This window comes from Cynocephalus volans, chromosome 6, assembly GCF_027409185.1.
Source record: "Cynocephalus volans isolate mCynVol1 chromosome 6, mCynVol1.pri, whole genome shotgun sequence".
In the NCBI taxonomy this organism is placed as follows: Eukaryota; Metazoa; Chordata; class Mammalia; order Dermoptera; family Cynocephalidae; genus Cynocephalus; species Cynocephalus volans.
In genome coordinates this window covers 33428288-33441881 of record NC_084465.1, presented here as the reverse complement: position 1 = coordinate 33441881, position 13594 = coordinate 33428288, and the positions used below count along the sequence as shown (strand labels likewise).

The window sequence follows — 13594 nt, the reverse complement described above, 5'->3', positions numbered from 1 at the left end:
ACTGACCTTGATAGGATATTTTAAATTTTAATATTTCAAGATTTGATATAAAAGTCTAAGATGATCCTACGAGAGAACTTCAAAAAGTTCATGAAAAGATGTGTGTTATCTTTTATTTTTCCACAAACTTTCTGAGGCACCCTGGTATTCACGCCTTTTAAGATAATACAAATTTTAATCATTTCCCTCTTTAATACTATGAGATTAAGAAACAAAACAGTTCATCCATGGAGACTGGAACAATAAAAACAGCAGGGCAAGGTGTTCAGCAATCAGATTTCATCATGTTGCATGGCTGTGTAGGTTGTAAGCTGACACTCTAGGAGGTACCATTCTCATTCCTGGGTGTCACAAAACAATGGGCATAAATCTAGGTTAATGGTCATTTTCGGGCCTTAGTCTCTAGTGCTATTATTTAAACTGAACCCTAGGGCAGGATGGTGCCTGCCACCCAGAGAGGCCTAAGAGCTGCTGGGCCCACACGCCCTGAGTCGGCCATGCTGGAAAAGGTAGGCACCACGGGACCTCCAGCCCAGGCTAGGTCCTACTGCCCAGAATTGGCAGTCCCTTCAGGATCCAGGCCAGACATCAGGGTGGAACAAGTGAACTGTGATACCCCCCGCCACAAAGACTAAACACCAAAGGAAAGATACCAGAAATATGAAAAATTAAGAAAGTACATCATCACCAAAGGAAAATAATAACTCTTAAGCTCTAGATCCTATAGAAAAGGAAGTCCTTGCAACGACTGGCAAGTAATTCAGAGCAACAATTCTAAGGAATAAGATACAAGAAAACTCAGTTAGACAACTCAATGAAATGAGAAAAAATATACAGGATCTGAAAGAAAAATTGTACAAAGAAATCAATGCCCTGAAAAAGAATGTAGCAGAGCTTGTGGAGCTGAAGGATTTATTCAACAAAATAAAAAATGCCACACAGAGTCTTACCAGCAGGCTAGAACAAGCAGAAGAGAGAATTTCTGGCCTTGAAAATGGGCTGTTTGAATTAACACAGGCAGACCAGAAAAAAGAAAAAAGAATTTACAACATTGAAGAAAATCTAAGAGAGATAACAGACAACCTTAACTGCTCAAATATCCAAATCATAGCTATTCCAGAAGGGGAAGAAAAAGGAAATGGCATTAAAAACATACTCATCAAAATAATAGCTGAAAACTTCCCAGGTATAGGGAAAGACACAGATCATCAGATTCAGGATGCTCAAAGATCCCCAAACATATTCAACCCCAAAACATCCTCTCCAAGTCATGTTATAGTCAAACTGGCAAAACTCAAAGACAAAGAGAGAATCTTAAAAGCTGCAAGGGAGAAGCATCAATCACCTGTAAGGGAGCCCCAATCAGACTAATATCAGACTCTTCATCAGAAACTCTAAAAGCCAGAAAAGAATGGGATGATATATTCAAAATACTAAAGGACAAAAATTACCAGCCAAGAATACTTTACCCAGCAAGGCTATACTTCTGAAATGAAGGACAAACAGTATATTTCTCAGACAAACAAAAACTGTGGGAGTTCACTACCACATGACCAGTCTAAGGAGAAATTCTCAAGGAATTACTGGGTTTGATGCCTGAAAAACAACCATCACTGCCATGAATACTCAAGAAAGAACAAAACCTACCAGTAAAACAAAAATGTTAACAATGAAGAAAAAAAACAGTTTATCTACCACCCCAAGAAACAAATACAGAAGAAAAACAGAAAATCAGAAAGAAACAAAAGATATGTAAGACATCTAAACTAAAATCAATAATATGCTAGGAGTAAATCAACACCTCTCAATAATAACTATAAATTAAAGACATTAAATTCCCCATTCAAAAGACACAGACTGACTCACCGGATTAAAAAGATGGACCCAACAATATACTGCCTTCAAGAGACTCACCTCACCTGTAAAGACACACATAGACTAAGAGTGAAAGGATGGAAAAGATAAACCATGCAAACAGAAACGAAAAATGAGCTGGAGTAGGTATTTTTATATCAGATAAAATAGACTTTAAAGCAAAAACCATAAAAAAAGATAAAGAAGGCCACTCTATAGTGATAAAAGGATCTATCCATCAAGAAGACATAGCAATCATAAATATATATGCACCCAATGACGGAGCAGCCAGATTTATACAGCAAATACTATTAGATCTAAAGAATGAGATAGACACTAACCTCATAACAGCAGGGGACCTGAACAACCCACTCTCAACACTCAACAGATCATCTAGGCAAAAAATCAATAGAGAAACAGAAGATCTAAACAACACTTTAGACCAACTGAACTTGGCAGATATCTACAGAACATTCCATCCAACAATTTCAGAATATTCATTCTTTTCATCAGCTCATGGAACATTCTCCAGGATAGACCACATGTTAGGTCACAAAGCAAGTCTCAACAAATTCAAAAAATTGGAATTACTCCATGTATTTTTTCAGATCATAATGGATTAAAATTAGAAATCAATAACAAATGAAACTCTGGAAACTAAACAAACACATGGAAATTAAACAACATTCTACTTAATGATATATGGGTCTAAGAAGAAATTAGATAGGAAATCAAAAAATTTCTTGAAAATAATGACACATCATACCAAAACCTATGGGATACTGCAAAAGCAGTACTAAGGGGGAAATTTATCGCATTAAATGCTTACTTCAGAGGAATGGAAAGATGGCAAATAAACAACCTAACACTTCACCTTAAAGATTTAGAAAAACAAGAACAGTCCAAACTCAAAGTCTGTAGATGGAAAGAAATAATTAAGATCAGAGCAGACCTAAATGAAATAGAAACCCAAAATATGATAGAAAAGATCAATGAAACAAAAGCTTGTTTTTTTGAAAAGTTAAATAAAATTGACACACCTTTAGCAAGGCTAACTAACAAAAGAAGAGAGAAGACCCAAATAACAAAAATTAGTAATGAAAAAGGTGATATTACAACTGATAACTCAGAAATACAAGGAATCATTAGAGACTACAAGAAACAACTATATGCCAAGAAATTTGAAAATATGTAGGACATGGAAAAATTTCTGGACACATACAAACTACCAGAACTGAGCCAAGAAGATGTAGAAAATCTGAACAGACCAATAACAATAAAAGAGATTGCAGCCGTTATCAGAAGGTTCACTACAAAGAAAAGCCCAGGACCAGATGGGTTCACTGCAGAGTTCTACCATACCTTCAAAGAGGAATTGATACCAATTCTCTACAAACTATTCCAAAAGATTGAAACAGAGGCCATTCTCCCAATCTCATTCTATAAGGCAAACATCACTCTGATGCCAAAACCAGACAAACATACATCAAAAATAGACAACTACAGGCCAATATCCTTGATGAATATAGATGCTAAAATACTCAATAAAATACTAGCTGACAGAATATAGCAACACATACACAAAGTAATCCACTATAATTGAGTGGGATTCATCCCAGGGAATGCAAGGTTTGTTCAACATATGCAAATCAATAAATGTGACACACCAAATCATAAAAAGCAAAGACAAAAACCATATCATCATCTCTATAGATGCTGAAAAAGCATCTGACAAAATTCAACATTCGTTCATGATAAAGCCTCTCTACAAGTTAGCTATAGATGGAAAGTATCTGAACACAATAAAAGCCATATTTGATAAGCCCACTCCCAATATCACCCTGAAAAGCTTTCAACTTTTCTCTTAAAAACAGGAACTAGACAAGGATGCCCACTCTCACCACTACTATTCAACAAAGTGTTGGAAGTACTAGCCATAGCAATCAGTGAAGAGAAGGAAATAAACGGCATCCAGAATGGAAAAGATGAAGTAAAACTGTCTCTGTTTGCAGACAATATGATCCTTTATATTGAATAGCCTAAAGTCTCTACAAAAAACTCAGACTTGATAAATGATTTCAGCAAAGTTGCAGGATACAAAATCAACACACAAAAATCAGTAGCACTTCTACACTCCAACAGTGAACATGAAGAAAAACAAATCCAGAAAACTAGCCCATTTACAATAGACATCAAGAAAATATAATACTTAGAATTAAAGTTAACCAAGGATGTGAAAAATCTCTATGATGAGAACTACAAACCACTGTTGACAGAAATTAAAGAAGATACAAGAAGATGGAAAGATATCCTATGCTCTTGGATCAGAAGAATTAACATTGTGAAAATGTCCATATTACCCAAAATGATCTACAGATTCAATGCAATCCCTATCAAAATTCCAATGACATTTTTCCCTGAAATGGAAAAAACTATACTAACATTTACATGTAATAACAAAAGGCCATTCATAGCCAAAGCAATCCTGAGCAAAAAAAAAAAAAATAAAGCTGGAGGCATAACACAACTTGACTTTAAACTATATTACAAAGCTATAATAACCAAAACAACATGGTACTGGCATAAAAACAAACACACGGATCAATGGAATAGAATACAGAACCCAGAAATCAACCCATACACCTACAGCCTCCTGATCTTTGACAAAGGCACCAAGTCTACACACTGGGGAAGAGACTGCCTCTTCAGCAAATGGTGCTGGGAAAACTAGATATTCATATGTAGGAGAATGAAACTAGACCTCTCACCATATACCAAAATCAACTCAAAATGGATTAAAGAATTAAATATATATCCTGGAACATTAAAACTCCTTAAAGAAAACATAGGGGAAACACTCCAGGAAGTAGGACTGGGCACAGACTTCATAAATGCGACCCCAAAAGCACGGACAACCAAAGGAAAAATAAACAAATGGGATTATATCAAGCTAAAAAGCTTCTGCACAGCAATAGAAACAATCAACACATTGAAACGAGAACTAACAGAGTGGGAGAAAATATTTGCAAAATAAATATCTGACAGAGGATTAATATCCAGAATATACGAGGAACTCAAACAACTTTACAGCAAATCACCAAATAACCCAATTAAAAAGTGGGCAAAGGAGCTGAACAGGCTTTTCTCAAAGGGATATATACAAATGGCCAACAGACAGATGAAAAAATGCTCAATATCACTCAGCATCCAGGAAATGCAAATCAAAACCACTTTGAGATACCATCTCACTCCAGTCAGGATGGCTAATATCCAAAAGACTGAGAATGATAAGTGCTGGAGAGGTTGCGGAGAAAAAGGAACTCTCATACACTGTTGGTGGGAAGAGGAAAGGATAAAGGCTCACAAAAATCAACTACCATGTATATTGATAAGTTAGAATAAAATAAATAAAATAAAATAAAATAAAATAAAATGAACCCTTGGGAATGTCAGCACAAAAATCAAGAACAATTAAAATGTTCAACTTATCAAAAAGTTTTAGAGGCCAACGATACCGTAAGCAGTTAGTATTCTCAGGGAAAGTTCCACAAACTTTTTGATAACCTTTCCCTAGAGCATCATCTAGGAAGCAGATTTCGTAAGACACATGAGTTCCTTTTTAAAGTATTGGGGGCAGTATGAATATAGTGTTAATACTTGGAATTTCTAAACTAAGTGAATTTCATCTCAGTAAAAAGCTTATCATTCTTACAGAGTTAAGCCCTCCTATTGTATGGCCAGAAACTGTAGCCCTTGTCCTCTTATCTGTATTAACTAAAACCAGTAAGTGTTAACTCACTGTAATATGTGTGTGTGTGTGCATGTTTTCTTCTGCTTCTGAGGTTAGAAGGATCCATTTACTAACACTTACTTACTTACATGGGAAGTACTCTAATTACAATAGCAAAAGTTTGTCATGATGCCTGAATAAAACTGTTCTCTTCAATCTTTTGTCTGTAATAGGCTAAGGTTGCTAACAGTATTTATAGGGTCATTATTTTCAACTGTTTCTTGACACCTAGCAATATTATTTTAAGCTCCAGCCAAGTGGATTTCCAATAATTATACAATGTCTCTCAGTAATGATCTGTTGCTTAAGATACACATTCTACTTTACCTTTCAACACATACTTGATAACCTCTCATTTTCTAACTGTAATTGAGGGAAATTCAGTCTTGGCTAATTAGGGGCTCTTAGAACCTCCTCATATATGCCATTCTTGATGACATATCAATAGAATTAGGGTCTATTTTTATTTTTAATTAAAGTAATAAAAATGTGTAACTTAAAATATCAGAATGTTTAAGAACATTACAACTATTTTACGAATAATAAATCCAATATTTCACCGGGGATATGCAAAATGACAAAACGTTCTCAACCAAAACAAAATTTTGGTTTGTTAAGGGCTCCTTTTAGAAGCAAACCCACAGCCATGTCCAATGCTTAGGTACAGAAAGAAAAGTATACATAACCAGGACCATTAAACTAGTGCATCATTTTAATGTTGACCTCTTTCAATCTACTTTAGTGAGCTCTATTTGTTATTACTGTCACACAAAAAGTCTTTGAAAGAAGTCAGTGAATAGAGAAGAGTTGAAGTGGGAAATATCTTTGAGGACAAAAAAATTCTGTCTTTGTCATAAACTTCAAGAATGGTTAAGCTTTGCAGGAAATAGGTCACCAAGACAAAAAATTGAATTTGTTCACATACACACACACACACACACACACACACACACACACACACACACACACACACACACACACACACACACACACACACACACACACACACACACACACACACACACACACACACACACACACACACACACACACACCCCAAATCTATTTATGATGAACTATTTCCAACAGCTCTACCTTTGATTCCCTCATAGAATATGTGCTTTAGCTACACTAAGAAGAGACATAAAGAGAGTAACATCAACTCAACCTTCCTTTTCTGCTCAACATTTTTGAAATTTACCACATAAGCAGAAAAAGTAAAAGAGAACTTGGAAATGAAACATATGCTTGTAAATTCAGAGCAATACCAAACAGAAGCAGAAGTTGCTAATATGGTTTCAGTATTTTGTAAAAGAGCCAGCTGGATGGATGATAATTTTTCTACCCCTGCAGGGCATCAAAGCTTTTAGGAAATCATTTTTTTCACACATATTAACACTTAGCTTATTAAAACAGATGATACTTTTATTGTAAAATGGCCTGGGTAGAGGCTAGAAACATAAAGTATGAAAGATAAGATTCATTTTGACCACCTAATCTGACAAACATTGAACGCTGACACAACAGACCATGGCAGAGAGGATGATGTAGCAGGACCTTCTGTAACTGCCACAGCTGAAGTGTCACCATGAAGCCTGTGAATTGCTGTTATGAAAACATTTGCAGTAACTTGCATAATTAAATGCAACTGCAAGAAAAGCATTTCTAAAATGCAGAAAAAATGTACATAAATAAATACACTTCAAGGCAAATATTGCATTTCAGAGTCAGAATTGTGATGAATTATTCAAAGTTATGTCACAAGCAAAGTAGTATTTCCTTTGAACTCACTGTTAAATAATTACAAATGAATGACAACATCGTTATTTAAATTGACTGCTCTCTTATTCTCCTTTACAGATACTGAATAAGTGAAACATGATGATCGTGATATCTAAAACCACAATCCCCCATATCTAGGGGTTGTCATGACTAAATGAAGACTTTGGTACTGATAAAACTGTAATATTATATATTGCAGCACACATTAGTACTTAAGTCAAGATAAAAATGTTCAATAACAGTAGTGTGACAGATATTTGGCTTTACTGCAGCTTATTTATTTGTTTAACTGAAGAATATGACACTGACTTAAAAAAAAACTTTTCCAGTAGGGACAAAATCCATTACATGATTCTGTTTATCGAAGGCTGCAGAGGTAAGTAAAATGATGCTGTACACAATGGTAAAATGATTATCATCTTGCCTGTTAAAACTTTTTGACACTCTCATTTCAACAGTGACAGTTTTCATGTAGAAAAAGAAAGCTAATTAAGGCTTTCCCTCAGCAAAGAAACATAAAAATGATCAACTATATTAGTTGCACAGAAGAAAAAGGATCAGAAAAGGAGAGTCTGCTTTACAAACATATCAAATGCAACTTTTCACTTTGCAGTATACCTATAACGCTGGCATACCTTGCAAGGGTAGCTACTTACATCAAACAACTTTTCTATATACATTTCTTCATTGACCTTTTCTCGAAGAATATCCTGGTTTTGCCGAACAAACATAATATAGGTGTCTGCCAGATCCATTCCTGGTTTCTGTTGTTGGGGAAAAGCATGAGGAATAAAACAGAATCAATCGTGAAATCATTTAATCACACCCTAGAAAATAATTTTGAAAATTACAGTAGTAAAATATGTTCAAGATCAAATCAACAATAAGTATCTTCAATAAATTCCATATCTAAAGCAAATAAAACAGCTTATTACTGACATTCATAATTTGAGGTCATACTTATTCATCGTTATTAAGATAATTAGAAATACAGGGTTGTAAGTCAGTAGACATCATTTTTTTAATGGCTATCTTGAAAGGTCAATATGTCAAGCAGAATGAATGAATGAATTTTTTTTCAAAAGTTTCCCACTTGCAATTATCATGTCCTAATCACAAATACAATTTACTTTTCATCATCTGTGGTTGGTTTATAAATAACATTACTAATGTTAGCTTTCCTTGGGTTGCCTCCCTAGACTACTAGGGGTGCTCAAGGAATACAAACTAAATTTGTGGATTTTCTATTGCTTCTACTCAATATTATCAATACTATCTCAAAGATTTATTTTGTTTTAGAAATGCAATATGACTATTAATGAACTAGTCTCCTATGTAGGGCCAAAGATGTGGATTTAGATAACTTTCCAAAGGTACCTAACATTTGGTGCCTTCTAATGTTAGAAGGGGTAGGGCACCTCCTCCTTGCTATAGACCAAGTCAGTACTAGCAAGGGACAAAAATCTGCACAGCTGCTAAAGAGTTTTCCTGCTCAACTTACCTTTCTCGGGTTTCATATAGCTGGACTAGTTAGTGAAAATACTTATTTGCATCATCTACACCTGGGGTTGATTCATAATCCGTATTGAGTCAGTTATGTGACTTGAGCATGACATTAATAAGAACAAAGTGGTAAAACCAATGCTCAAATGAGCCAGTTAGCCTTGCATTATTTCACGTCCACAGAATGCTCTTATAACCTTTACCAACAGATTCATTTGCCAAAGTAAACACTACAAGGAAATTAGGTGAAAGAGGATATGGATCATTTAACTGTTACTACTGCTGGAAAAACAACTCAAGGTATACCATACCAACACATACTATAGGCAATGACTACTTCTTACTTATTCCACTTATATAAATTAGTTTGAGTTTTTATAACAAGTTATTTTTTTGTGCAATAAGAATCACTACAGTTTCTTACTGCTCTTATATTTTGCCTAAAAGGAGTTATATACCACATGAATTCAAGGGTCTTTTCAACATAATCCTGATATAACAACAGGTATAACTTAAAATAACTGTATAAAGTCTTCACTGGTTTTTCCTTTAAGAACATCCATACACAATGTAGGTAACATACTGCAAACCTAATGGAAGCAACTTACCAAATTCAGTTCTTCACTATTTTTCTGAGTAATTCTCAGAAACGATGTTTAAAAGTTTAAGTAACTACAAAGATAATAAATAAAAACCTAAGTTCCTTTTCTGTTGTTCTTGTTGGGCTGGGCGGGGTGGGGGGGTGTTATACATCAGTTTTTCCAGTGAAGAGGCAGGGTAATTTTTACAAAGATTACTACTATTAATACTTGAGGGCAACTAGCCTGTAAGGTAAGTATTTCTTTCTGTGCCTCTCAAATTTTGTCAAAACACTGAAAATGAGAACATCCAGAAAACGTACAGCTGCAGAATGAAAATGACATGAGCACAAGTTCCTATGCATAACAGCAAGTTAGCTCGGAGTCTGAGTCAGGTGCCTGGAAACAAGACACTGTGATAAACATAACCCCAAGGCAGTTAAACTGGGAGTTCAGCCCAGCTAAACTGGGATTTGAAGAGGAGACAAATGAGAACCTTCTCCACCATTTCTATCCACCCCATCCCTATTTTTATTTCCACTTTTTGAAAGAAAACTATGCTTAGAAATTTAATCCACTCAATCATTTGACTCATTAGACTCAGTGGAAACTAAGTTATGGCCAGGAAGACTGGAGTATAATGACTTTAAACACTCGCCATAGACACTTGGGTGATTTCTTTTTTGTTTCCTTAATCACTTGCGAGATGACATTGGATATCATGAACTGTTGCCCAAGAAGACTTTATCTCCCACCATCTAAAACTAACAAATACTTTGCAGTTTGAACCTAAAAGAAAACTAAATGCTGTTCCTTACTGGCAGACCTAAGGGATATAATAGTGAAATCTGTAAGTTGAGACAGTTTCACTAACTTTCTAAGGAAAGAAGAATTTCTGGTTGAGGATGTGAAGCAAAGCTCATTTAAAAGGTTATTTTAACAAATTCAGTGTTTCTTTTTCTTTTTCAAATTGCATTTTCTCCTCTTTTGGCAAATTAAGAGACACTTGCCTGGAAAACAAAACCTAGAATTCTTACATTACTCGTTGGCATTATTTCTTCCTTTATCTTTGAGCTGTTTACCTATTCTTGAAACTGTGACATATGGGAATTTCACACCTAGTGAATATATTTTCTTGTAGCTTGTGGCATGAGACTATAATCATTAAAAAGAATACACACAAGAAAGAGTAACTGCAACAGCTGGTGACATTTACCAATTAGAATTATAGTTCTTTAAAACACTTTATCCTTCATTTGGTGTATGAAGGGTAATTATCTCTGATAAATTGCTGAAAAAAGATGTAATTTTCATTTTAAATGGTTTCTACATACAGTACAAATGTGTTTGGATAGAAGACATTATCACTGGTTCAGTGCTCCTTTGTGCTAAGACTGTTTTATCGCAGTGAAATTTACACACTTTGAAAGTCACTGCATCTAATTCCATTACTAAACGTTAACTTATTAAAAAATGAAGTTTGGTTTAAAAAAATAGACTAAGGATGCTAAATTTGTTTGTGTGGTTGGTGTGTAAATAAAAAGAATGCGTGTGATTGCACTGCAGACACAGAATGTAGCTACAAATTCTGATACAAGGGGGTGCCTACAACTTTATCAATGAGTGGTCTATTAAACTTCAACATCTGTGAATTTGGCTAAGTTTTTATAAAGCCTATTGTATTCTAGAGAGCTATATTTAGAAATCTTTTCTAAACTTGTAATTATAGTTTTTTTAATGCATATGAGAAAACAACAATTAAAAACCACATAGCTAGCACTCTATGCATTAAATACCATTTAGAGAGAGTAAATGATTTTTTCATATTCCCATTTAAACCTCTGAGATCCTCAGTTCACTAAGCACTGACTTCTCCATCTTGTTTATTAAGGTAGTAATCTCTAAATCAAAATAGAGGTTCCTAAATTACTTTTAATCTGATTCAGAAAATAACAGAATTTGGCTATCAAAGTTACAGTAAAGGAACACAAAAATCTAAAAAATTCCCCCATGAGCATAAAGAAATCCATAGCTATGGAAGGAAATGAAGTATTTTAAGGTGAGTTCTTCCGACATTGGCTGTATAAGTAATCAAATACATCTGTGAATGAATGAGTTTAAGTAAGGGTGCAGACTTCAGGAATTTTTTTTTTCAAGTGTTAATCACTAGTTAATCTAGCAAGATGAACACGCTGTTTAAAAAAAGAGAGAGAGAAAAAATTCCTTGTTAATTATATGCTGCAAACGCTCTTACTTCCTGCTGCCACATCTAATCCCACAGGTGCAAGTCTTTGCTTTCCCCATTCATGGGTAGGTGGGTGCAAGGCTGCAGTCATTTTTCACAGCAATGTCTTCAGATACATAAGAAGCCGCTTAACCTTCCACAGGATGTTAACAATACAACACACAAACACTGTCATGGTGTCTACTTAACAAGGAGACAAAATTTTAAATATACTATTCCAGTCTCAGAGATTAACCAGAAGCTACAGTTTAATTGACTTAACTTAAAAGTGCACTTCTCATAACCTAGGAAAGCTTGTCTTGAAGAAACAATCAAGAGTGGGACTGTGATATCCTGGTTTATGATAATCTCCATGTTTTGTAAATGAAATACCTGCATCTGGTCATTCTTCACCATTTGGAAAAAAATGGATCTTGTAAGATATAATAGTGTGTCTTCTAAATTTTAAATTGGACTAGAAGCAATTTATATATCAGCTCTGGCATCTGAAATTCAGTAATAGTTTGTAAGTGATTATCAGGGAACACAGGACATAGTTCTACAAACTTATAACTTATGCCAGGTATTGTTAAAAACTATTTTTTTCACTATTTAATATAGGCTTTATCACTTTGGCATTTATACATCAATTTCTATGTTTTTGTCTTTGAGTAAAAATGTTCTTAAACTTTTCAAAAGCATTTGAAGTAGTTTAAATGTCCTCAAATACTTTAAAAAAATAGGTTTTGAGTACACCCATAATGGTTATGTTGTAAAAAACCAAGTATATTTTACCAAGTTTTCTACAAAGTGGAATTATTATATTGTATTCACAAAGAAAACCAAAAGGAAATACACAGAGCCAAAGCCTTCAAACTCGATTTATACCAACTTAAATATAATATAAGCCTATGGATAGAGGAATAGTTCATAAAAAAGGGCAGAATGGAAGAAACTTAAACAATGGAAAAGTCACAAGCATATGAACTTTTCAAGGTTTTCTACTAATAGATTACCTAACTTTTTAAAACCATGAATGAAAAAAAAAAAAACCTCTCACTGTTACTTAGAAAAATTCCAAAATATTATTTCAAGAATGCAGTGGCAACAGATTTATAACATAAATTTGTTAAATTTAGCAGTATTTAAAATTCCATTAATTAACATTATTATGTATTTATATATTCACCAATTTGAGAAGTAGAAAATTCTATTAAAATAATGACACCTACATCTGTTTGAAAACATCTATTATAATTGGAGCATGTAACACAGGTGTTTTAAGTGTGAACATTTCACTCAGTCCCGCATTTCTAAAAGACTCTTTGATTACTCCAGAGTTCTTGCTCCGGATAAGGGTCTTCTTTCTGCTCCCTAAATATAGTTGGTAAAAGGCAGAATCCTACCACAGTGCTATGAGAGCATGTGATATCAGAATGTGCTGTAATTAATGCTCCTATAACTTAGGTAGTCATATTGCTTTCATTAACACACAAATGCTTCGTACTATTTCCTCTAAATAGTGAAATAATCTATATATTTATAGGTCTAGAAATAGTTGATATAAGCATTAATATGTTCAAAAATTTTTGTCTTATCACTGGGGAAAATCCTTCCAAAGTGCAGGTCGTTTTAAATATTAAAAGGAATACTGAATGATAGTTTAAGATATCAGCCTGAAATTCTCTAGGAAAAAATTTTCGACTGAGATTTATGGGCTTACTATGCCTTTCCCATTTGATACTGAACATCTAGTATCTTTCTTGCTATTTCTGATCTATAATAAGGATCATTAACATTTCAGCGTTTAGAGGAATAGCTGCTGATACAGTAACACCAAACAAGGTCTGTGCTGAACGTATA

At 34.3% G+C, this 13594-nt stretch overlaps 1 protein-coding gene across 13 annotated transcripts in view; it reads right to left on the bottom strand.

Annotated features, from left to right (window-relative positions):
- The window catches only part of CADPS2 (calcium dependent secretion activator 2), a 498805-nt gene that overhangs the window by 21409 nt on the left and 463802 nt on the right, over nt 1–13594 (bottom strand). For all 13 annotated transcript variants that reach the window (XM_063101364.1, XM_063101369.1, XM_063101373.1 and 10 more), the window contains one exon: nt 8083–8190. In XM_063101364.1, the coding sequence (XP_062957434.1) occupies nt 8083–8190 (108 nt within the window). The remainder of the gene's footprint in view (nt 1–8082; nt 8191–13594) is intronic.